The sequence below is a fragment of the Penicillium lagena genome, assembly GCF_028827675.1.
Source record: "Penicillium lagena strain IBT 129212 chromosome Unknown utg000006l_segment0_segment0, whole genome shotgun sequence".
Lineage (NCBI taxonomy): Eukaryota > Fungi > Ascomycota > Eurotiomycetes > Eurotiales > Aspergillaceae > Penicillium > Penicillium lagena.
Window position 1 is genome coordinate 2,131,970 of NW_026623227.1, and position 23,302 is coordinate 2,155,271.

Genomic DNA, 23,302 nt, shown 5'->3' on the forward strand with positions numbered 1-23,302 from the left:
TATTTTCCCCATTGTTCCCCGTGAAGAATACTCCACTACGCCTGGCGGTGGGCCCGCCAACCTTCTGAGTTGCCTTTACACTGCCAGATATAGATTAGGATAATTCCGGATACGGGCCGAGTAACAATGCTTGTGTACACGAGAGAATATGGTTTCGAAGCCAAAGGTAGAGGAATGAGGCATCACTCTCTTTTGGCCTCGAGCTTTCCAACGCTTCTCAAACCATAGAGGCTGACAGCTACGGAGGCAATCCCCAGTGAACAGTTATACCACCAACCAGCCTTATAGCCAAGCAACAGCGCCTCTTTGGTGCCTACCTCCCCGGCCTGCGCTGTTACTTGCCTTGCAATGACTGCCGAGGTCGCAATACCGACACTCTTCCCAATCTGGGCAAGCATGTTGAAGACACCACCTGCCATGGCCTGAGTGCTGGTTGGAAACGACGCTGTCATTACCAAATTCGCGATTGTATAGATTAGATCCGCACCCAATGGATTGAGGGCCATGGCTTGAAAGATACCCCGCCAATATCCGGGCCCGTCGATAATACAAAGGGTGGCCAAAAGTAACGGTGCAATACCACTCACAAGGCACCCCGCGGGTACCGCTATTGAGGGCCGCAAATGTGGGAGCAGGGCACCAATGGCGACGTTCATCAATGCACCACAAATCGGCGCCGGCAGAAAATACAAGGATGATGTGAGAGCCGAAGCGCCTCGGACATCCTGTAGGTATAAGGCTGTCAGTTGCTCGCTCGCGTTCAGGCTGCCCCAGACCAGAAAAACAGTAATGCAAGTGGCTGTAAAGGGTAAATTAGACCACAAGGTATTGGGAATTAGCGCCGGCCGGCTGAGGCGAGCCTGGCGACGCATCCATAAGCCGAATGCAGGTATGAGTGCAAGTGCAATGAACAGTATCACAATATTTGACGGTTCTCGCATGCTTCGCGCCGCATCTGATCCAGTGGCCGAGGCCAGCTCATACGATAGAAACGCGAGCGAGGTACTGATGAGCAGTGCGCCGACCCAGTCGACCTCATGTACGAGACGTGTGAGCGATGCTCGACTCAGTGGACCGCCATCAACGCCACGTGGTAGCGCCCATAGCCCCAGTGCCAGCACAGCACCGTTGAGTAAAGCAGTGGCATAAAATCCCCAGCGCCAGCCAACAGTATCTGAAAATACGCCGCCTAATGCCAGCCCCAACCCAAAGCCGACAGCCTGGCCGCCTCCCATGGCTGCGAACGCGACGCTGCGGCGGCGCGGGCTGCTGTTGATGGGGAAGACGCGAGAGGCGACGCCAACAGCACCAGGTAGACAGAAAGAGGCGGCGACGCCTGCGGTGACCCGCAGTGCAATGAGTTGCGCTGATGTAACAGCAAGCCCGGCGCCTAGGGCACTAGCTGTTTGTAACAGCCCACCGAGCAGACATGCACGACGAGAACCAAGAACATCGGCAACGGCACCACATGGAAGCAGTGTGCAGCCACATGCGAGAGCGAAGGCAGCAGTCGGCCAAAGTTGCTGTGCAGGCGGAATATGCAGGTCCTTCGCAATGACTGGAATCCCCACAGTCAATAGCCCAGCTAATAGATTGCCAATGCCGGTGATGCAGGTAATGCAGGTGATGATAGCTAACATTCGGCCCCTGGAACTAGCCAAGTCTGTCTCGGCTTCCTCTATTGCTATAATAGAGGGCATTTCTAAAACTGAGCCTGTAACTGATGTTGACGTGTCTGGAGGGGCGGTGGGATGCAAAGTCAAGCCTCTGGTAGACCTAAGGTCCGGAGGACCCGTCAGTTCAATGTGATCTTCTGACATGATTTTGATGCGATTTTTTTTCTTCTGTGGGTTGACTCGGATTTTGTGAAAACAGCCGATGCTTGGTCAAATTATAAAAAAAAACCCTCTGAGGTTGCTGTATAACACGTGGCAGCACATAATCGGACCGACTGCCAACTACCAGTGGGGGGAAATGCTGGGGGAATGCCAAAGTAAGATCACATAAGAAATAATGATGCAGCCCACGACACAGTCATTACATCGTGAGTATGCATAGAGGAATATTTCTCGACGGAGCATGTATATATTTGGCAACTTTCTAGGACTTCTTCGACCTTCAAGCCTGCGTGCTGAAAATGACCTCTAACACTCCCGTCTTTTGCATCAACCTCAACACTACACCATGCAAGAAAGGCATCAAAGCCTTGATCGAAATCTACTCATAATCAGTCCAGTTGCGTTTAATAAAGCTTTAAAGATCGGGGAAAACTCTTCAATCGGATTCAAATTCGGCGAGTAGAGCGATAGATAAACTAATTTCACCCCCGCGTCCGCACACATCTACGTAATACGCTCCGAATTATAGAACGATGTATTGTCCACAGCTATAACAGGTGTAGGCTCGGGCCATTTCCCGCAATGCTGAAGACGCCCGGCTATGAAGTCCTCGAATACAGTGGCGTCCGTTGAACCGCGGAAGACACGAGTCAGGACGACCCCATCCTAGGCCCTTGTGCAATAGGGGATATAAACCGATCCGAGCCTTGGCCTGGGTATAATAATAGCGAAAGGGAATAGGCAAAGCAGTTCAGCCTATTCTCTATTGAAATTATTGACTCGTCTTGGTAAATTAATGTGGAGATTCCCCGGATTACGATTTAGCTTCATTATTCAGGCTGGGGGAGGCCAAATCTCCTGCCTGGTTCCATATTAAGGCTTAGGTGTGTGACTGCGAGGCTCCCTTATATACCACTTCCCGCATTTCCCAAACACCATCTGGTGGTGCAGTGGTTTGGACGCATGAATGACGGGTAGACATTATGCTCCTACCTAGTCGGCCCCCCCCCCAAACTGTGTGTGTGCGTGCTCGCGCCTTCCTCTAACCCATCACTTGGTCCCCTTGAGTGTCCCTGGATCGAATCCAGCCCGGGGCGACACGACCCTTTTTTTTTCGAAGTCCGTGTCTATTAGCCTCTATCGAGTAATGTAAATATCGCAACAAATGACCGCCTTGGTCTATGTACCAAGCTGATATCAACCTTGTAACGCCTTCTCGACCAAAAGCTTCCCACGCTCCGACAAGTTAATCTTCAATGCCTCCTCCCTCCCCTTCTCAGACATCTTCCCCCAAGTCTTGCGCAGAATATCCACAATCTTATCCTCGTCCCCAAGCTCCCTCTCAAACTTGTCAAACTGATCATCCAAAAACACCAGACACGCCACATCCTCCAGAGTCTGCGTCTCGGGGTCCCCCTTCTTCAGATCTGCCTTGCGCACCAGTGCCCCTATACGTGCCGCCTCCTCCACGCTATACCCGCTCTCCGTACAAATCTGCTCCGCCAGCGTGGCCTGGCGCCGCTGCAGCTCCGCGCGCCAGGAGTGGTACCCGATCTTCGTGGCTGGGTACTCGCTGCGCGGGAGTTCCCATCGGCGCAGGTGTTGGGCGCGAATGGCGAGCTGTAGCAATTCTGAGGCCGAGGGTTCCACGAGGGTGAGGTATGAGGTCATTTTGTTGGCGTAGTGTAGCTCATATGGAATCTGGCCCTGCGATGACGCATCATGTATTTGCCGTGGGTCGCAGGCATGCGCTTCGTCGATGCGACGGAGGGCTGTTTCGTATCTGGACATGTTGATTGGGGGTGTGTGAGTATCAAGATGCTCAAAAATGAGGAATCGATAAGTGATTACGCCGGGTGCAGTCTAGACGACTGCTTCATTTCTAGATGTTTTGATTGGTTGGTACAATCTAAAAACCACTCACTTTAGTTCCTCCAAATGAATTACCATCGGCGAGCCTTGCTAACAGGCTCACGGATAAAATATAAGTCACTGGTCGAATTTGAATTGAATTTTAAGGTAGCGACAGAAATTGAGTCTTCTTTGATTGTTATAGAGCAATTGGGAGGCTTCATGGAACCATGGAAGCACAACTCGGAATACACTCCAACTTTGGAACGCTAAGTACCTTCCCCGTCTCGTGTACCTGAGATTGGAATAGAGTCCACTAATAAAAGTCGCCTGGGCGCTAGCACAAGCATTTGGCCACCTAGCACAAATGGTTTATTCACGCAGTCCATCGTCTAGGCATCCCTGCATTGGGTAAAGATTTCTCTCCGTTACATCATCATTTCATTTCTCTGATCGAGCTTTCCACCTTGTCCATTTTCGAACAGCTCCTCTCTTGATGAGGCTTAAATACCTCTCCATAGACATGAGGTAGATTCCAAGAATGATGCATAAGCCACCCGAAAGAAGGGCAAGAAGGAAAAATATCCAATTGATAAAGATCCAGTTCCGAGCTCTTGGATGTTCATTCCGAAGAATGATGTTGCAAAGCTCAGTGGAATAAACACAAATGCCACCATAGATAGCCTGAGGTTATTGTTAATGAAATTCAAATTGTGAATACTGTGGTCGGTTGTTCACTTACCTAGTAACCCTTTCCGGACTAGCGCAACCCCCCGGGCAAGAAACAGCCGCTCGGCCCTAATCACCTGTATGCGTAGTTACCGTCTCGGCTTTAAGTGCCTATTTCCCTTTCCACGGCAATTCCGTGAGGAACTGAGCTGGCAGGCGGAACGCCATGTTGATGGCGTCGCTGATAGCCATCGGTGTTTCCGATACAGTCTGGATAGCCAGGCCTCATGAATGAATCAACAATTGGCCCCATCTCTCAACTTTAGCCGGGAGTTTTACCCTCAGTCTTAGCGAGCAAACAATGTGAGTCCAGTCTTTGCGTCTCCAATATTTCCTTGTTTGTAGTTAGTGACAGAGCATATCTGTGCGCCTCCGGCGTTGCCGATCCCTTCAATGGTATTCTGGGTTGTAAGGCTGACTGGGAGATCGCCGCCGATTGTAGTTAGACACAACCCCCGAGCGCCAATCAGGGCTAAGCATACACCGAACAAGAAGACCTTGATAGTTCTGTACCCGCTGCCTGGGAATGGATCTAGTTCCACTGAGCCACGAACGTGTGCATCCTAGTGCTCCTGGAGGCTGACTGTCGCGTCCATCTAGCCATTAGCATATCTTTCTGCGGTCGTTCTTTCAGAAACGCGGCGGAGCCGCTCAGATGGTGCAGTTTCCACCAAATCACGTTTCGTCTTATCCCGACAGGGTAAATAGGATCTCAGCTAGCCCTGTCCACCCGCAGCAGCTATGTTAGGGAACGGGCTCAAGTTTGGAATATTGTTTCGAGGTATTGTGTGTTGGCATTGAGCTATGGCCCTTTCCTGAGGATATTTAAAGACAACGAGTCTTTCCGCCCTGTTGTCTGTTCTTTCTAGCACAGATTACAGACCTCGTTTTTCTCTCTTCTCTTATTATATCCCGAGAAATAATGGCGGTTGTTCCTCAGGATACCTCGTTTCGTCCTATCTGGCAGCTCAAATCTATCTTCGCCGTGGTAGGGCTGCTCAACTTTGTGGCTGCACTCGATGCAACCTCTGTATCAGTCTCCCTGCCGGTTAGATCCATGTCGATCCAATACATACATACGTAGTATATGCTTCCAATGCTAACCGTTGGCATCCTATATAGACCATCTCAAATGACCTCGGCGGAACAGCAACAGAAGCCTTCTGGACAGGCACGTCCTTCCTGGTGGCATCCTGCGTCTTCCAGCCGGTCTTCTCTCTATCATCCGACATCTTCGGCCGCAAACTCGTTCTCCTCACAGCCGTGGCATCCTTCACACTCGGCTCCATCCTCTCAGCCGTCTCACAAAACTTCACCCTCCTCCTAACCGGCCGATCCATTCAAGGCATCGGCGGCGGCGGGATCATGGCCCTAACAGAGATCCTCATCGCAGACCTCATCCCACTGCGTGAGCGCGGCAAGTGGATGAGTATCCGCTCCGGTACCTGGGCGCTGGGCACAGTCGTCGGCCCGCTCATCGGCGGCGGGTTCACGCAGTCGTCAGCTAGCTGGCGCTGGATCTTCTGGGTCAACCTTCCCTTCTGTGGCCTGGGCCTGATTTTTATTCCCGTCTTCTTGAAGCTGCACCACGATAAAGTCTCGCTGCGAGACAAGCTAGCCACCGTTGACTATGTCGGCTCTATCTTGTTCGTCGCTTCCCTCACGGCCTTCCTCATCCCGCTCACCTGGGGCGGCGTCATGTACGCCTGGAGTTCGTGGCACACGCTCCTCCCTCTGATCCTCGGTGCGGCCGGGCTAATCACCTTCGCCGCGTACGAGCGTCTCGTCCCGTCTCACCCACTAATCCCGCCGGTGATCTTCAACAACCGAACTGTCTCGGTCAACCTCCTGGGCTGCTTCCTGCACGGCATCATTCTCTGGGCACTGGTCTACTACCTCCCCCTCTACTACGAGGGCGTGCTAGGCTTCAGCCCCGTGATGTCCGGCGTAGCCGTCTTCCCAGAGACATTCACCGTTGCCCCCATTTCCGTGATCACGGGCATCGTCGCCGCGAAAGTAGGCCGATACCGCTGGGCCCTCTGGGCCGGCTGGCCTCTCTCCTCGTTGGGGCTCGGCCTGCTGTGTCTCCTCGACGCCAACACCCCAACCGCGAAATGGGTCTGTCTGAATCTAGTCGCCGGCATCGGTCTGGGTATCCTCTACCCAACCGTCATGCTCGCTGTGCAAGTCGCCTCCGACCCGGCATACCAGTCCATCACAGTGACGATGACGACCTTCTTCCGGGTCCTGGGCCAGGCTGTCGGCGTGGCTATCGGGGGTGTGGTGTTTCAGAACCGCATCAAGAATAACTTCAACAATCACCCGTCTCTGGGGCGGTCCGCGGATCAGTATGCAAGCGATGCATCGAGTCTGGTGGAGTATATCAAGGCTCTGCCCTCGGAAAGTTCGCGGCGTCACTTGATTGAGTCGCTGTACGCGGACTCGCTATCCATTGTCTGGGCTGTTATGTGTACTGTTGCTGCTCTGGGCTTCCTGTCTAGTCTTTTCACCAAGTCATACTCCATGGACAGGAATTTTTCGTCTAGTCAGGGCTTGAGGGTCGGCTCTCAGGCGTCGGATGAGGAGTCTACCAGTTCTATTGCGGATTGTAAGGAAGTACTTGTTAGGGAAATGGGGGTAAAAACGAACGAATGAATGACGTTGAAGATGTTTCTTGCATAAGTTGGGCGTTTCCTAGATGTTGGCGAACATTGGAGGCTTGACTAGTCCTATTTCAATTGCCAATCAAACATTCTTCTTTATCAGAAGGTCGGTTTTAATACTTAACAAGAACAAGCTTTAGCATACAATCTTATTCGTGTCAATTAAATAGATTAAGCGCAGAACAGCGGCGGCATTATGTATTCATTAGGCTACCGGAAGAATTTTCAAAAAACAAAGTACTAGTACACAAATCCACACGATGTTGCTCGGTGGGGGAAATCATACAACTTGCCAAAAAAGAGACAGACACGGAATGAACAGCAGAAAACGGATTAGGGGACTCATAAGGAAAGCAAAAGCCACACCGAGAGATGTTGCGGTGTACATAAGAGCACAGCTTAGTTGACCGCGGTGAACCCGTTCGTGGCGGTGGTGCCGTTGGTAGTCTTGATACCGTCGCCAACGGTCTTGGTCTTGTCGTTGACAAAGGCCTGGTCGACTTCATCGGAGAAGCCACGCGAGGGGTACCCAGACACCTTGGAGGTGCCGTTCGTGGCGGCCGCGGTCGCGCTGCCAGAAGCACCGGCGGCGCCAGCAACGTCCGTGGTACCATTGGTGTTATGGGCCTTGCGGGTGATAGGTTCCTGGGTAGGGATGTCGGTGGACTCGCCGGCGTTGCCAATGCTAAAGATGGGCGACTCCCAGCGCTCGCCCTTGGTAGCGAGGTCGGCATACTCGGTTGCCTTGCTGGAGACGCCGCCGGGCAGCTCGATGTCCGGGAAAATGGAATCGTGGAGGGTCATGACGGTCTGGACCTTGGTATCACGCTGGACGATCTCTTCGGCCTTCTTGGCCTTGGCTTGCATGCGGGCCCGGATGGCGTCAGCGTAGCGGGAGAAGATGCCCGGTGCGTTATCGGGGTCCTCGCGGGCGGCTTTCTGGGCACGCTGGGCCTCGGTGCTAATCTCGTGGGCGAAGGCGTCGGCGTCATTGAAGGCCTTGCGGATCTGCTCCTCCAAGACCTTCTGCAGAGCGGGACGGACCACGCGGAAGAGCATCGGCTTGAACACGTTGAAGAGGATCTTGTGGTTGGATTTCTTCAGCTTGATGTCCATGTTCTTGATGGTCACGTCCACCTTGTCCAGTTTGACGAAGTGCTCCTTATCCTGCTTATGGGCGTTGGAAGCAGCAATCTTGAAGCTGACGCCTTCGCCGCCGAGGAAGATGTCCATGATACCCCTGTCGGTGATCGAGGGGAAGCCCTCCTTCTTCTTGATGTAGTAGCTGACATCACGCAGATCTGCTTGAATGCCAGACGCAGAGATCATGATCTTGTTATCCCTCTTGTTGCTGATCTTCTTGCGGCCCCAGCGGAAGTAGTTGTCACTGCCAAACTCGACAACGTTGGGCATCAGGTTGTCGCTTTCAACGACCAGGTTCTCGACCACCACGTCGACCATGGGGTCGGACACCTCGATACGCGGAATTGGAACGTAGCGTACATTCTCAAAAATGCCAGGCAAAATGACATTGCCCACATCTTTGAGCAGGTCCTGCTTAAACACCACTTGGCCGCCCGTATTCCGGCCCAGGTCCCTGAAGAGATGCTGGATCGACTCGGCGAGGGCCCTGTTCTGGGGGTCTTTGTCGAACTGATCCGCCAGGAACTTGATCTCATCCACAATGCGGTTGGTGTGGTCTCTGTAACGCTCACGCAGCAGATAGTGGCCCTTGTCATACAGCTCATTCCACTGACGGTTCGCCTCGTCCTCCATGATGAACCCTTGCTCACGCAAACATTTCCTATCACATGTTAGTTAGTCCAGTTTTATCCAACGAATTGGATTGCATATACCTGATGTAGGTGTCGACGTTCTTGAACCATCTCCGCAGCTCAGGATCCTTGTCCGCATCAGTGTAGATCTTGTTCAAGGAGTCAAAGAAATCGCTCAAGGAGGTGTTGTTAGCGAAGCGCTCGATGAGAGTCTATGGAATGGGTAATCAGCAATTGATACTTGAATATTGTCGCGAGATGTAAAAGACTCACCCGTAGACAATTCTCAGCAGCCTGCACACTGTCGGTGGCTCGGAAGTCCTTGACGGTGCCAGAGCTCTGCTGACCAACGGACTTGGTGTGGCCAGCATACTTCTCCGCCATGGTCAGCAGGGTTTCAATGGCTTGCTGGTAGTCAGCATGGCCCTGGATCTCAATGACCATCTTCTTCAGACGCCAGATGACCTGCTCGCGACGCTCCTTGGGAACCTTTTCGGACAGGTATTTCTTGGTCTTCTCGGCGTATTCACGAGTACGACTGTTCTTGCTGTCATCGGATTGGGCCACCGAGGCATCATCGTTGCTGGAAGCAACACTAGACTTGTCCTTGATCGAGATTCAAGTCAGACACGCAACGAGTTGGGAGCAAGCATAACGTACTTGTTGCTTCTTCTTCTTCTTGAACTTGGACTTCATGTCCTCCTTGGAGACATTGGGCTTCTCGTGCCAGACGTTCTCCTCAGCAGGCTCGTCAATCTGCGAGAGCTGCTCTTCCGATGGCCGGACCTGGTTGGCAGCCTTCTGCGACGCATCTGCCGCAATGTCCTTGAGGAGGATGGTGGCGTCGCTCACTGGAGTCATCAATATCTAGATCCGTGCAAAGGGATAGTCAAGCTTACGGATCTTGCGGAATTCTCCATTGGTGATCAGAAGAGTTCCCAGGGTCTTAAAGCCCTCCAGCGCCTTCTGGCCATCCTGCTTGGCGCTGTCCTTGTCGACGGGAAGACCAGATGTCTGCACTTGTCCCGCGGTGATCTGCTGGGACTGCCAGATGAACTCCTGCAGCAGTTCACCCTCGTTCTTGGACAAGAGCAGCTTCTTGGACTGGTCGATGACATTGCGCAGGTCCTTGACCAGAACCCTGCCCTCGGCGGACAGCTCAGCCGGCGGGGAGGTGAGGACCTTGGACGTCAGGGCACTGTTCAGGGCGACATCACACTGTTTGTTCTGTTCGCGAGAGATGAGTCAGGTCAATTCCGAGTTCGAGGGGTTTAGGATCGCAACCCACCGACGGAAGCTTGCTGTTCTTGAAGGCTACGAAGCAACATATGAGTGACATGGTCCATTGTGTTCAAGGGCAGGATGCTTACCGTGGTACATGCCAAACCATTGCAGCTTCTGGTTGATGTCCTGCTCGAGAAAAACAAAAACAACGTCAGCGCCATCGCATCACTGGTTGCACAGGTGCCACTGACTTTCTCCTTCTGCTTGGTGTCCGTGGGACGGTTCACATCCTTGGCCTTGGGTGACATGATGGCAATGGATCCTTAGGAACCAAAGACGAAAACTGAGGGTAGAAACAGAGCAAAACTGGGCAGGGTTAGCACAGGCCCAGCGGTGGGATGGAGTGTATACGGACAGGGGAATTGAAATTAGGGGTGTTGGGATAAAGAAGGGGTATCACTGGAATGAAGGTAGGTATGTCAGGAGGGAAAATCTGGAGAAAGGGGGAAGGGGGCAGAGGGGGACAGGGAGAAATAATAAAAGACAAGGAAGGGATGACGAGCATCATGGTCAGTCAGTGATCCCTTCCGGAAGGAGGAGTGTTGCTGCTGCGCTCTTAGTCAGGTCAGGCCAGGCCATACTTCCAACAACAAACTTCTTTCCCGATCCAGATTGGAGGATCGACTGACGTCATGGTGTCGTGGCACCTCGTACCTCGTCAGTGTGAATCCCGGATCGCCGCACCCGCGGAAGAGAAAAAAGAAGAAGAAAAAGAATGGATGCCATTGCCAGAGATGCCAGCCAGCTGGGTCATCCCAATGGTTCGAGAAACATGGCAAGAACAATGAAAGATTCGCGTGCAGCTCACGAGTGGCCCGGAGAAGACGGAGAACTACTGACTCTCCATCGCAAACTAAGGATGGATGGAGCCTGATCGACGGAGCTTCCAGATCGATCTTGGCACACGCGCCCCATCATCATGGTGGGGCCTTGTTTATCCTTCCAGCTGGCTGCATCAGATTGACGTCAATGGAATAGCTTTATTTGCATCCGTTCTAGACCAACCATAGAAGCAGCCCCAGAAATTATTGTACGCTGGTCAGGCAATAGCGCGGGAGACCACTGCCTTTGCCAGACAAACTATTTGATCCACGCAGTGGGTCGATCCTCGGTCACCTGACTGGTCTAGCCACGGGGGAAGCCGCTGCGTGTGGTGCAATCAGCATGTGGCGGGACGCGTGTTGATGGGACTGGGAGGAAAACAGGGTCGTGGAGGATTTCCGAGAAAAGGGCCCTAGGTTGAGGCGAGCTATGAATCTGGGCTGTGGTACTCCGTAGGTGGTGACGACGGCACGTAGCCCCCAGTCCCTGATTTCATATTATCTCTGGGTCGGTCTCCCCGTGGCTATATGGTGTATTGAACTATATGAGGTTCAACAATTATACCTTGTTGAAACCATCTATTACACTCTGTGACATAAATAATACGGATCTGTTTCAATTGAGTCTCTGGACTTGGTAGAGGAGTCAACATCTACTTACCTCATGTGCTAGGCTCAATACTAGGAGTTCCACCTGACTGCAGCAGCTCCATCAGAGAGTTACCCACAAGAGCTATCCACACCAGCAACTCGGAGAGAACGACACTCTCCAAGAATAGATCTCTCTATCACACCCGCCCCCAATACCTCCTACTATCCTGCACAATCCTCTCCTCCCACTCCACCACCGGGCCGATCACCTCGACCTCCGTCTGCCCTTTGTCAAAAACATCGCGGCAAGGCAAATCCAACGTCAGATTCTCCTTATTCCCTTTCCCCGTTAACTTCCGCAACTCACTCTCCGACGCAAGGTACACCACGCGCCCAATATGCGCCCAGTAGATAGTCCCCGCGCACATGGCGCACGGCTCCCAGGTTGAGACCAGGGTGCAGCGGGCCAAGTAGTCGAAGGCGAAGTTATCGGCGGCATTGCGGGCGAGTTCGCTTTCGGCGTGCCGGACGTGCGAGAGGGATAAGGATGATAATAAAATTGTGGAGTTGTCTGGTGCTAGAAGGAGGGCGACGAAAGGGCGTTTGGAGTGCTCGTCCTGGGCTGATAGTTGGAGAGTTAGGGCTGCCGTGGCGGCGGCGGTGAGTTGGGAGGGTGTCAGAGGGGTCAGGTTGGTCATTATGGTGGAAGTATAGTTAGATAGGTAGTGGTGGAAGGAATAATATTTGGTTTGGATGGGTGTTGCCAGATACTTATTGGGCCACTGGCTGTACTTCTCTATCACGGCGGGATCCGACGGAGCAGGAGGAGAAGGAGGGGAACCCCTCATTCGAGGTGAATCATCAGTGTATGTGATTCATTATTATTGGCATATCTATAGACGTCTATCTGCATGATTCATGATATATCCGGAGAGTAATTACATCTCGTTCCGACTGTCGTCCTCCATGCAGTAGCTAACACGCAGCGGGGCCACAGAGGAGGAATCCTTCGAGGAGATCTGCACACGGCGATCAGGACTCTCGCCAGCACTTCTTGTGCGACTATCATCGTCATCCTGAGGGAGTTGGTTATTATGGTGGTATGACAGGTCCACGAAATCCGACAGGTCGGTAGGCGCCGAATTGCTGCCCGACATCTCAGCGAAGACGACCAACTTGCCCAAAACGGCATATTCGAGTTTAAGTTTGATGCTATAGCACATGGCTTTGAGGGTGACATGGATATCGAAGAGGCCGGAGTACTGCACGCCGATGATGGCGGCATCCATGCAGACCATGATCATATTGACCACCAGCAGCTGGATCAAGGTGCCCTTGTACTCGCGTCGAGGGCGGAGACTGAGCAGACGGACTGCCTCCCAGGAGTATATGGCGGACAAAATGACCTCTTGCAAAGAAAAGCCCACAAGCTGGATGCGTTCGAAGACGCTGAACCCTTTGTTGAACAAATAGGATTTATTGGAGTGGGAGCCGAGCTCAAGAACGGAGGCAGGGATGTGGAAGATGATGGCGCTGGTGATGATCATGGCAAGAGTGTATCGGAGGATGGCTGGGTTGTGCACGACGAGATGCAATCGTGACCAAAGGACAAGGGACTGGCCTGTGACCATTCCACACCACGCGATCAGCTCCATCGCCACCGGGAATAGGTTGTCGTAGATATTATAGATGAGCAAGAGATATCCCAGCGCGAAGGGGATGATGCTGATCGAGGAGATGAGCAGGCACCAGAAGTAGCACCCGCCATACCGCTTAAACGTCGCAAAGCAGAGGACGATCAGTTCGATGGCATTGTACCAGGCGATCGCGATCAGAGTGGCCGTGATCGTGTGTTCGGTGAACTTCCCAGCCGTGGAACGTGGGGACAAGCTGAAGGGGCTGTCGAATGTGTCGCCTTCGGACATGAGGGCATAGTTCCTGCAGCGAAGGGGTGGGCGGGAAGAGTCGAGCACGCAAACTCGAAAGCGAGGACGAGGACAGGGTTCACGGAGTACACATCGGAGTGAGGAAAGGAGTGCGAGGGGGGAAGAGAAAGAGCAAGAGAACGGAGACGAAGATCAAGAAGACGAAGAAATGGGCCTCACGGATGAAGGGAAGGTGCGCGTCAAAAAGTCTAAGGCACAAGGGGTGGCGGACGACGGCGATAACGGACCCAGGCGGGACCGTGATTGGTGCTGACGAAAAGTGGAGCGACCCCTAGTCTGCCAAACCCTAATGCGCCATCTACGAATAGGGAAACTGGTCGTCAAATAGGGAAACTGGTCGTAGAATAGGGAAGCTGGTCAAGGAAGATGATTACATTATGGGTGTCATGACATTGATCAACAAGGAAGAAGTTAATGATAAATGTCCAAGAATGTAGAAAAAAAACGCCTCCATAATAATGTAACATGGTATCCAGATAGCCCATCGGCCCGCTGTCCTACTGCTGCACCGGAAGTCCTGGAGAGCCGTGGTGTCAGGGGATCGAGTCAGAACTCGACCTGAAGTCGGTGGGCTGCGAGATCATCATGGAGTTGATCTATCCCAACAAGAATCAGCAAGAGGAGATCATGATCAACGGACCAGTAAAACTCACTCTTTACAGGTTCGAGCCAACGGTGGCGACGACAGCGCCAACCGAGACGCCAGGGGCAGGGAGGCCAAGGCCAGCAACCAGGGCAGCGACCTCGGGGGACAGCTTGACGAGGAGCTGGCTGCCGTCGGTGTCGGTAACCTGGAGGAGCTGCTCGACGGGGGTGGAAAGGTCATCGATGAGCTTGCCGACGCCGTTGCCAGCGGTGGCAACGACGGTGCCGAGAGGAACACCGACGGAGGCCAGGCCAAGACCGGAGACCAGGGCGGCAACCTCGGGGGAGAGCTCGACAAGGAGGTGCTGGGCGTCAGGGCCGACAACCAGGAGGGTGTCCTTGACCTGGGGGGCGAGGCCACCGAGGATACGGCCGGTGCTGGCACCGTCACGCTTCAGGTTGGTGCCGAGAGTAGCGACGACAGTGCCGACGGGGACGCCGACACCGGGGAGACCAAGGCCGGAGAGGAGACCAGCAAGCTCGGGGGACAGACCGATCAGCAGAGCACCGACATCAGTACCGAGGACGGTCACCAGGCCGTCGACGTGGGGGCCCAGGCCGGCGACGACACCGCCCAGAGAGCTGGCGGAGGCAACGATGGCACCCAGAGGGGCACCGAGGCCGGGGAGACCCAGGCTGGTGAGGAGAGCGGTCACCTCGGGGCTCAGCTGGATCAGGAGGGAGCCGACCTTGGGGCCGGTCACAACCAGGATGTTGTTGAGCTCAGGGCCCAGGTCCTGGAGGAGGTGGCCAGTGGAACCGGTGGGCACGCCGCCGGCCTTCTGCTGCTCGGCAGCATCGGTCAGGTCCTTGAGGCTGCTGATGACGGGCAGCTTGCTCAGGTTGAGCTCCTGGGTGATGTCACCAATCTGCAGGTCCTTGGTGATGCTGTTCAGGTTCAGGTTCTTGGTGATGGAGCCCAGGCCGGGAAGGTTGGCGACAGGGGCGGCAATGACCGAAGTAGCCATGGCGGCCATGGCGGCGAAGAAAGAGGCCTTCATTGTGAATAGGGTGATATAGAAGCTTAAAAGGAGTGACTAGAGTTTGATCAAAAGAGTGACTGTAGGATAGAAGGCAGGAAAAAAGAACAGGAGAGAAAAGCGAGAGGGAATAGGATTTATATGGACAGCCTGCCAAGGGCTGACCGAGCAGCAGACTCCATTTAATCTTGTCCACCTGCAAGATTTTGTCCATTGGGTTACTAGTAGGGCGGGTCAACTCCGTATCGTAACTATTGACTAAAGCCGTCAGGGCCTAGTGAGGAGTGGGACAATCTCTATCCTGTCAAGCCTAATAGCCATGCACGATGAGAAGATCCAGAGACCGCAGGACAAACGGTGCTGCATCTGCGGCGTTGTACTGCGTCATGTCACTCTTAACGACGTGTCGGATGATGTTGTTCAGGGCTCTACAACAGGAGAACCACAACATCCCGAATCCATCAAAAGTCAATCCCGGGACACACTAGCACTCTCATTCGATGGGGAATGATGTGTTTATCCGGAGATAACCGTGTTAGCCGTCTTCACTGTGATGGGTTAACGTGCAAATTATGATCTGCATCCCGATTCTACTATGGAGACGAGAGTTCCTGACTATCGTCGAAGCTGTCTTCTGGTTAGCCAGAGCTTGTCCGAACACGTCCGGGTGGGCTCGATAGGGTACCAGATCCGGCCCAGGGCTCAAGGCAGATCACTGTGATCGTCATGGAACAGAAAAAAAACCAAACAAACAAACAGGATCTCGGAGAAAAACACGCTAAGCAGGAGCGGAGCGGAGAACGCGATCCTATTCCTTCCAGTATGGACTATGTTTACATGCAATACATAGTCTCTTGTAATTATCTGAAAAAATAAACAAAAATGGGGCCATGACCTCAGCGTCAGGATCGTGGTATTCATGATTTGAAATGCCGAAGGGAGCAACTGTTTAGGTTCGACACCAAATAGTATAAGCTCGAACCAAGGAACATTACCGCCAATCAGTCCGGAGCTGCCAACCCCATATGCCCAGCATGGTTAAGTCCGCCAGGGTTTGCTGCCGCGATCCCACTCCACTCCACGGAGGAAGTGGCCCCCTAACAAGAACCCGCCACACATAGCTCCCCGATTGGCCCAGAGTGGAACTGGTCCCGTACCAAGTTGGACCCCTTTTATGGGTACCAACTTCAGCTGCCCTGTTCAAAGCCATTCACTCCATACGGTAGTGATGGAAGCCCCTCCCGATCTTGATTATCCACCGCAAAGCTTAGGCGCCACCGCATCATCTCCGACCGATTCATCTGGCCCTGGCCCTGAAAGGGAGAGTCGGCCCTGATCCGGACGACCTTGCGAGATTTATTGTGGGTAGAGGAGCAAGATCACAAACTCAGTCGGCTCGATCCGTAAACTCACAACAGACACATCTCAACATAAAAGAATTGTCGTCCCTCCTGCTCCCTCATCGTATGTATATCTATCTGCCGGTCCGGGGGTCAGCACCCACGAGGCTGGCGGCAAGATCGTGGCGCCCCTTTAGAGCCTTCCCCCCAGTTATGTGGTTACGTTAAGTCCGTATTAACTACCGGCAGAAGTACCACTGCTGACATGGACCCCCCTTTGCAACAAGGCGGACGGACCACCCTAATCAAAAAAAGTAGAATCCATAATGTCTTAGCCCTGTCCCGCCGTTCGCGCTAGTCAGTTGTGTCGCCATCGTTGCCACCAACACGGGCAGGATTAATTAGCTTGGCTGACTGCCGAGTCCACGGGAATGGCGCTGTAAATGGCGTGACTGGCGTTTTTTCTTACCCTTTGTCGCGCTTCACTACTAGTGGTATCATTTTTTTAATCAGGGACGGGACGCATAGCTCATAGATCCCTTTGTGCTAGGCCGCGGTTACTCAGAAATGCATACCGCTCTTATGAATTGCATTTTTCCTATGGCCCAAGGTTCACTAGCTTGCGAGGATCAATTCCGACGGACCCCGTTCGGATTGGAGGTCCGCTGAGAAAGGGAAGGGTAATAATAAGGTTGGGCTTGCCATTTGGTTCTGGCCACGAGGGCGTCAAATATTGACGCCCAACGCTTGGTTCTAGGGTTTAATTCCAGTCCTTCTCCAGTCAAGTCCTACAGCCACTCCCTTAGGAGGCTTGCGGGTCCATAGTTTGTTGATCGACACTCACACGAGGGACTATCGAGATATATATTTCTGCACTACTGCATTGACTCCGTGCTGTAATTATTTTGGTATGATTATTGATGAGTTTATTGATCGAACCGTGCTGTTCGCAAGCAACGGGCGATCCTCGGCACGGGTCCAGTCCGTCTTTAGGAAAATGGATCGCTCACTCATACGAAACTAATGTGTCACAGAACCGTTGGAAAGTGATTGACTCGATCATATTCAACAAGCCGGGGTATTGGACAGAGGCATATCGGTCGTAACAAAACTAACAAAACTAACAAAACCACAGCTCTTACAGTCTCCCCCCTCATACCTATCCCAAGTGATACGCCGAGTACTCATTGCCGGCCAGCGGCAACCCCGACGACGGCGCCTGCGCGTAGATCCCCTGGCCAGGTAAATACGCCACGGAACTTTGGACCAACCGTTCCTCCAACGGCGCAGACGACTGCTCGAACTTCTCCAGCAGATATGACAGGTCCCACTTCCGGGCACTGTATTTCATCAGCTCGCGCACGTACGCCAGACAGCGGATCGCGCGAGGACGGCAGTTGATACGGTCCTCTTCGCCCAGCATCGGCGGGTCGGGTGTGCCGGCTGGCACCGGGGGAGGAAGAGGCACAGCGGCGCTCAGCAAGAGATCAAAGTTTTCAGACAAGACCTCGACGAACTTTTGGCCCACCTGGTATACGCGTTGGATGTCGAGGAATGTCACGAATGGAAGGATGCTGGGGTTCTCCAGTACCTGGTGGATCTGGCTGATGTAGTCCATGGATCGGTCGAATAGGAGAGCCTTGTTGTAATCGCACGGGAGAGGATATCGATGAGAAGGTGACAAGAGGATGATCATGGTGTATAGCAGTTCCAGTCTATACAGGAGGGAAAAGTGGCTGGGCGCGTTCTGGGGCCGCTGGTGGTACCAGTCTCTCACCCGAGAGCACAGAGTCCATGTCATTACTAAGGGCTGTGGGGACGGATCGCGCCCATTGCAATACATTTCTTGGTATCCGTTCGATAGAATTTGCCTGATTTTCACAATGTGTATTGCCGGCAGTGGGCTTCGCAAGAAGAAAGGGCTATCGTCAGCTGTGGCGCGGCCCGATGTGTTTGCGGACAGCAACTCGACATTCACGGAGGCATCCGAGAAAGAAAAGGTTCGTCCCAAGGCGGCACTCATTCCTCTAAAGTAAAAATCAGTATCTGCATCGCAAAGGGGCCAAAAATAACAGACCTGTCCAGACTATAAATACAATGGAACACGCGACGGCGAACGTCCAGCCGATCTGCGTTGGATAGCACCTCGGCGGGAGGATCCTGATGCAGACCCAAGTCTACCATGACCCTTACGGCCATTCCAACAAGATACCAGCTCCGAAAGTGCCCTGGGTCAACCAGGGAGTACTGAGCGAGCAGCAGGATTGACTGGATCCCAGAAACAGAGCCCGGGCGAAGAACATCCTCGGTGTATCTTAGAGCCTCTGACACTAAAGCCAACGCTCGTTTGTGGCTCTCATCATTATTATGATATGACACCGAGGCCGACGCAATGGCGAGAACCATGCGCAGCATCCATTGGTCAAATGGTTTGGCGAAGCGGCCTTGCGACTGATACACTGCATCCACCGACGTCCAAAAGTTTGTCTCGACGAAGAAGGGCAGCTGGATAAATATATTGTCAAAATAGTGCTGGAGCAGGGGCATAGCTTCGTGCCGCGCAGGAAGCGAGTCTGACGAAGGTGGTGGCGGGGGCAGCTCCACGACAGCGACGGAGAGGAGCAGGTTGGCGAAGGAGGTGCTCGAAGTGATGCCGCGAAAGTCGCGTGAGGTCGCATTGACTGACCTGAGGATTTATATATATGTTAGCCCACTTTCTATGAGTTTCGAGGCGTGTACCAACAGGAAACCAAAATCTCCCACTAGATCATCAATATCTGAGGCCTCTCTGCGGTGGGCTGGGCCCGGCGGGCCAGCCGATACAATGGAGGTGATGGACACCTCCCGGGCGATGGTGCCGCTGCCTTCTGCCGAGAGCGAGTCCTGGCGGGCCCGGAGTCGGGTGACCTTCTTCTCCAGTTTCTCACAGTAGCCCTCCAGCGAGGCCACATAGCTCCTCTCTTTGCCTTTGGCGAACTCATCACTGGCCCCGGAGCAGCTGCTGGCTTTCCCGACGCGTTCGCAGGCCGAGCAGGCGGGGAGCTTGCCGTCACATTTGATCTTCGCCGTGCGACATCGCGAGCAGGCGGCGACCGGGCGGCTGACTTTGAGCAGCGGGTTGTCCAGGAAGGTCGTGGCGGTTGCGGGCATGGCTGCTCATTCTCTACATTGGTGGTGTCAGCGAGGGTTCGCTTTGATAGGGAAACCCCCTGCACGGGAACCAGCCATGGAAGCAGCCGGGTGGCAATGCAATTCTGACCGGGGCAGGCAGACCCGAGGGCCGCACAGCAACCACGTAGGTACGATGGATATTAATATATATAAACTCACCGACTGATCCTTCGTCGGCGCCCAGGGAGGACCTGCATGAGCCTGGGGGCGTTTTAGCGATTGCAGGAGCATCAGGAGAGAGGGTCAGCCTTACCCGAGGGCGGTAGTTCGTGATAGAAGCCTGGTGAGAACAAAGATGTGTATGTGGAGTGTGTTTTCGGGAGGCTTGTGTTATGGCGGGAGAGAATGTGAGCGAGTGGAGGAATGGATGATGTGCCGCGATCGACCTGAAGAGGGGCATCAGGCACTTCCACCCCTCCGTCATTGCCGGATGTAGTCGTTGATTCATGATTCCTATTTCCCCTTCTGTCTCTTCCCTCTTCGCCTATTTTCAACCCTTTTCACCTCCTCTCAGCTGCCTTCTCACCTAGATCTTACCCGCCCGACCCAACCGTGGGCCATCGCTTCCACAGCCCCATTCTCCGTCGATCCAGATCTGGCCCGAGGCTGGCTGGAGCCCGACTGTGATTTCTGACTGTACACCGTCGGCTCCCGAAGCTCAAGGAACGCGAGGATCTTTTGGGCCATCCCTCACCGCAGCATCCTTACCCTTCCCCCTTGCACCGCCGCCTCGTTTGCCGTCCATTTATCCGACCGCCGTTTCGGCACATGTCTGGCCCCAATCGAGCATGAAGGATCATGTCGACGGCCCCCGCTGTACTCGATCGCGTGTCTTCTGGACCCTTTGAAGAAGTATCTATCCGGCCCATGCGACTGGGGTTTGTTGCGCAACGTCGCGGGATCTGAGCAATGGTCCAGTCACGACCGGGCACCTCACCTGGATTCGCCGGGCAGCCATCTCCAGGCGAATCGCACACCCTCGAACTGCCAGATGGCCGCATCGCGCACACCCTCACGGCCTGCACGAGGTGTAGACAGGTACCGTGGAGCCACCACACCACTCGTAACCCCATCTACTGACTTGTACTCTTTGTAGCGGAAATCCAAATGCGACCCGGGGATCCCTCGGTGTGCGCCCTGCGTGCGAAGCGATGCCAAGTGCGTATACTATGACTCCACTCGAGACACCACCATCCCGCGGACCTATATTGTGTCCCTCCGAGAGAAGGCGCGGAAATTAGAGAAGGAACTCGCAGCGGCGGAGAAACAGATTCAGCATTCTGCCGATGCCGAACTGATGGTCCGGGGCGCAGGTCGCATCCGATTCCAAGAGAATGACGAGCCGCGATATCTTGGGCCCTCCAGCGGGATTGCCATCACCCGTTTGGTCATGGAAATGGCCAAACAGAACACTGATTCCAAGAGTATCAAAGATGTTGTGCCCGACTTCACGGCCCAAGAGATCAAGGCGGCCTTTGCGCAGGAAGATTCGAAACCGACCTCGAAGGTATACCCTATGATCAGCTCGATCCCTCAGCCCAATCTGCCTCCGCAGAATTTGACATGCAAGTTGATCGATTTGTTCATCGCGAAAGGTACGTGGGTCTTCCAGGACCTGGGATACCACCAGTCTCTAGTGCAAGTGCTTGAGACTGATTAGCTCTATACAGCACAAGCCTTGCTCCCAACTCTACACGAGCCCACCTTTCGGCAAGATGTGGAAGATGTCTTCAACGGATCCAAGGATCCCTGCCAGAATTTTCAACTGCGGATGGTCATTGCCATCAGTATGCAAAAGCTTAGCCCACAATATGCCGGCTTAGCTGACAGCTACTATCTGGCTGCCTTGCCTTTCTTGGAGCCGACTTTGAAACTAATGGATCTGAAGGCCTTACAGTGCCTTGTGCTGATTGCACAGTATTCCATACTGACACCCACCCGGACAGCATCGTATTGGGTCACAGGAACGGCCGTGAAACTGTGCCAGGAATTGGGCTTTACCGAAGAGGCTACCATCACCAAGTCTCGAAGTGGGGAACCTTTAAATCCCCTGGAGATCGACATGCGCCGAAGGCTATTTTGGGTCGTGTCGTCAATGGAATTGGGGCTCGCCCACAGCCTTGGTCGCCCAAACAGCAACAGCGTCAGCCACGATCATATTGACGTGAAATTCTTCGAGTTGGTGGATGACCGCCATATCACAGCCGAGGGAATTGTCCCAGGAGCCAAGCCGGTCGTGCCCAAGTGTATCGCAGTCCACTTTTTCAAGATGCGACTGCTGCAGATGGAAGCTCGGCGGACGCTTTACCTCAACAAGCGCGACACCCCGGCCGATGACCAAGATCCGTGGTTCGCCCAAATGTTGGCTAAAATCGACCACTGGGTGGCGTCATGCCCCAAACATGATGATGGCAGCGGACTGAACGCGCAATGGTATGGATTCCAAGTAGACGCTACACAAGATGTTCTGTGGTTGACTTGTTCGCGGCAAATAGGTTCCAAGGCCGGAGAAACACAATTGTGATTCTCATGTATCGGCCATCCCCCCAAGTACCTGAACCATCCGTCAACGCTGCAAAAATATGTTATGATGCGGCCGTCTTCAATGTTGCCATGCACCGGGAACAGATGGTCAGCAGCTCTGTTGACATGACATGGATCTTCACCCAATCCCTTTTCATGGCTTTGAATACTATCCTGTGGACTCTTTCATATCCTGAAATCCGAAAGGAGCACTCAATGGAAGAAGTCCAAGGTCATCTGGATACCGCGCTTGAAGTGATTGTCTTTGCGGCCGAGAGGTGGCCAGGCGTCGAGTCGGCCTTGCTTCTCTACAAACGTCTTATCATCGCTTGTCTCAAAGCCTATAACACCCAAGAGTCGTTTGTTGTGCACTCGCCTTCCAACCATCCGACCCCGACCTCATCACTGGGCCTCACGACCCCGCCACCAATGTCAAGCCCTTCAAGTTCTACGACTGCCTCCTATTATTCACAACCCAACCGGGCCAACCCGTCAACTGGTGATAATTCCTCTACCGGTGTCTTTTCAAGGGGACCCTCCGCGGATCCGGCCCCCTTTACTCACGAGACCACGCCTCCAATCATGGCTCATGATCATTTCAAATCTGCGCAAGTTTCGCCAATAGCTCCTCAGTTCGGAATGCAAGCCTCGTCTACAGCTCCAGGTGTCGCAACTCAGTATCCACTCCAGACATACAGTGCGCCGGCCGCCGTGTATCCGGAAGCCTCCGTTGATCTCAACACCCCTTATAACACGATGCCTTCGATTGTCCCGGGTCTTCAAGGCTGGGATCCCCATTTCTCACTTGCCTCGACCACCGCGAGCCATCTGGCGTACGTTGACGCCACCTGTGATCCCATGAATTGGACGGCCTCTATCGGCGATCAGTACTCTCAATATTTCAATGAGCCATTCCCCGTGCCTCCTTGGCGGGAGCGCACGCTCAGCCAACAGGAACAGTTCGAACTCATGGCGTCGCTCGAGCAGAATATTCCCGATGTATCTGCTCAGTTGGTGAACGAGTCCAATGCATTTTATCAATCATGAACAAATTCGAATGGCGCTGTAAATCAGGTGTATCTGAAGTCGGGCCATTTTTTATTTACAGGATGTCTATTCTCTGAAAGATTCTGCTACATATACGT

At 53.5% G+C, this 23,302-nt stretch overlaps 9 protein-coding genes across 9 annotated transcripts; 2 read left to right on the plus strand and 7 right to left on the minus strand.

The window, feature by feature from the left end:
- Positions 1–182: 182 nt before the first annotated feature.
- Positions 183–1,700, minus strand: N7510_008998 (uncharacterized protein; the record flags this gene model as incomplete). Its single annotated transcript, XM_056980923.1, has 1 exon — positions 183–1,700. The coding sequence occupies one exon, from the start codon at positions 1,698–1,700 to the stop codon at positions 183–185; it is 1,518 nt and encodes a 505-aa protein (XP_056831132.1).
- Positions 1,701–3,035: 1,335 nt separating this feature from the next.
- Positions 3,036–3,629, minus strand: N7510_008999 (DUF4202 domain-containing protein; the record flags this gene model as incomplete). Its single annotated transcript, XM_056980924.1, has 1 exon — positions 3,036–3,629. The coding sequence occupies one exon, from the start codon at positions 3,627–3,629 to the stop codon at positions 3,036–3,038; it is 594 nt and encodes a 197-aa protein (XP_056831133.1).
- A 1,711-nt stretch (positions 3,630–5,340) lies between these two features.
- On the plus strand, positions 5,341–7,073 carry N7510_009000 (uncharacterized protein; the record flags this gene model as incomplete). Its single annotated transcript, XM_056980925.1, has 2 exons — positions 5,341–5,466; positions 5,541–7,073. 2 exons carry the CDS (start codon positions 5,341–5,343, stop codon positions 7,071–7,073), a joined length of 1,659 nt encoding a protein of 552 aa, XP_056831134.1.
- A 407-nt stretch (positions 7,074–7,480) lies between these two features.
- On the minus strand, positions 7,481–10,388 carry N7510_009001 (uncharacterized protein; the record flags this gene model as incomplete). Its single annotated transcript, XM_056980926.1, has 8 exons — positions 7,481–8,885; positions 8,938–9,068; positions 9,130–9,462; positions 9,517–9,707; positions 9,756–10,083; positions 10,145–10,170; positions 10,227–10,266; positions 10,332–10,388. The coding sequence occupies 8 exons, from the start codon at positions 10,386–10,388 to the stop codon at positions 7,481–7,483; spliced, it is 2,511 nt and encodes an 836-aa protein (XP_056831135.1).
- Positions 10,389–11,749: 1,361 nt separating this feature from the next.
- N7510_009002 (nucleoside deaminase) lies at positions 11,750–12,250 on the minus strand (the record flags this gene model as incomplete). The annotated part of the gene is made up of 1 exon (XM_056980927.1): positions 11,750–12,250. The coding sequence occupies one exon, from the start codon at positions 12,248–12,250 to the stop codon at positions 11,750–11,752; it is 501 nt and encodes a 166-aa protein (XP_056831136.1).
- A 240-nt stretch (positions 12,251–12,490) lies between these two features.
- N7510_009003 (uncharacterized protein) lies at positions 12,491–13,477 on the minus strand (the record flags this gene model as incomplete). Its single annotated transcript, XM_056980928.1, has 1 exon — positions 12,491–13,477. One exon carries the CDS (start codon positions 13,475–13,477, stop codon positions 12,491–12,493), a length of 987 nt encoding a protein of 328 aa, XP_056831137.1.
- Positions 13,478–14,154: 677 nt separating this feature from the next.
- N7510_009004 (uncharacterized protein) lies at positions 14,155–15,144 on the minus strand (the record flags this gene model as incomplete). The annotated part of the gene is made up of 1 exon (XM_056980929.1): positions 14,155–15,144. The coding sequence occupies one exon, from the start codon at positions 15,142–15,144 to the stop codon at positions 14,155–14,157; it is 990 nt and encodes a 329-aa protein (XP_056831138.1).
- Positions 15,145–17,622: 2,478 nt separating this feature from the next.
- On the minus strand, positions 17,623–19,613 carry N7510_009005 (Zn(II)2Cys6 transcription factor; the record flags this gene model as incomplete). The annotated part of the gene is made up of 3 exons (XM_056980930.1): positions 17,623–18,490; positions 18,541–19,149; positions 19,207–19,613. 3 exons carry the CDS (start codon positions 19,611–19,613, stop codon positions 17,623–17,625), a joined length of 1,884 nt encoding a protein of 627 aa, XP_056831139.1.
- A 930-nt stretch (positions 19,614–20,543) lies between these two features.
- On the plus strand, positions 20,544–23,204 carry N7510_009006 (uncharacterized protein; the record flags this gene model as incomplete). The annotated part of the gene is made up of 4 exons (XM_056980931.1): positions 20,544–20,672; positions 20,731–21,229; positions 21,305–22,067; positions 22,130–23,204. 4 exons carry the CDS (start codon positions 20,544–20,546, stop codon positions 23,202–23,204), a joined length of 2,466 nt encoding a protein of 821 aa, XP_056831140.1.
- Positions 23,205–23,302: the final 98 nt, after the last annotated feature.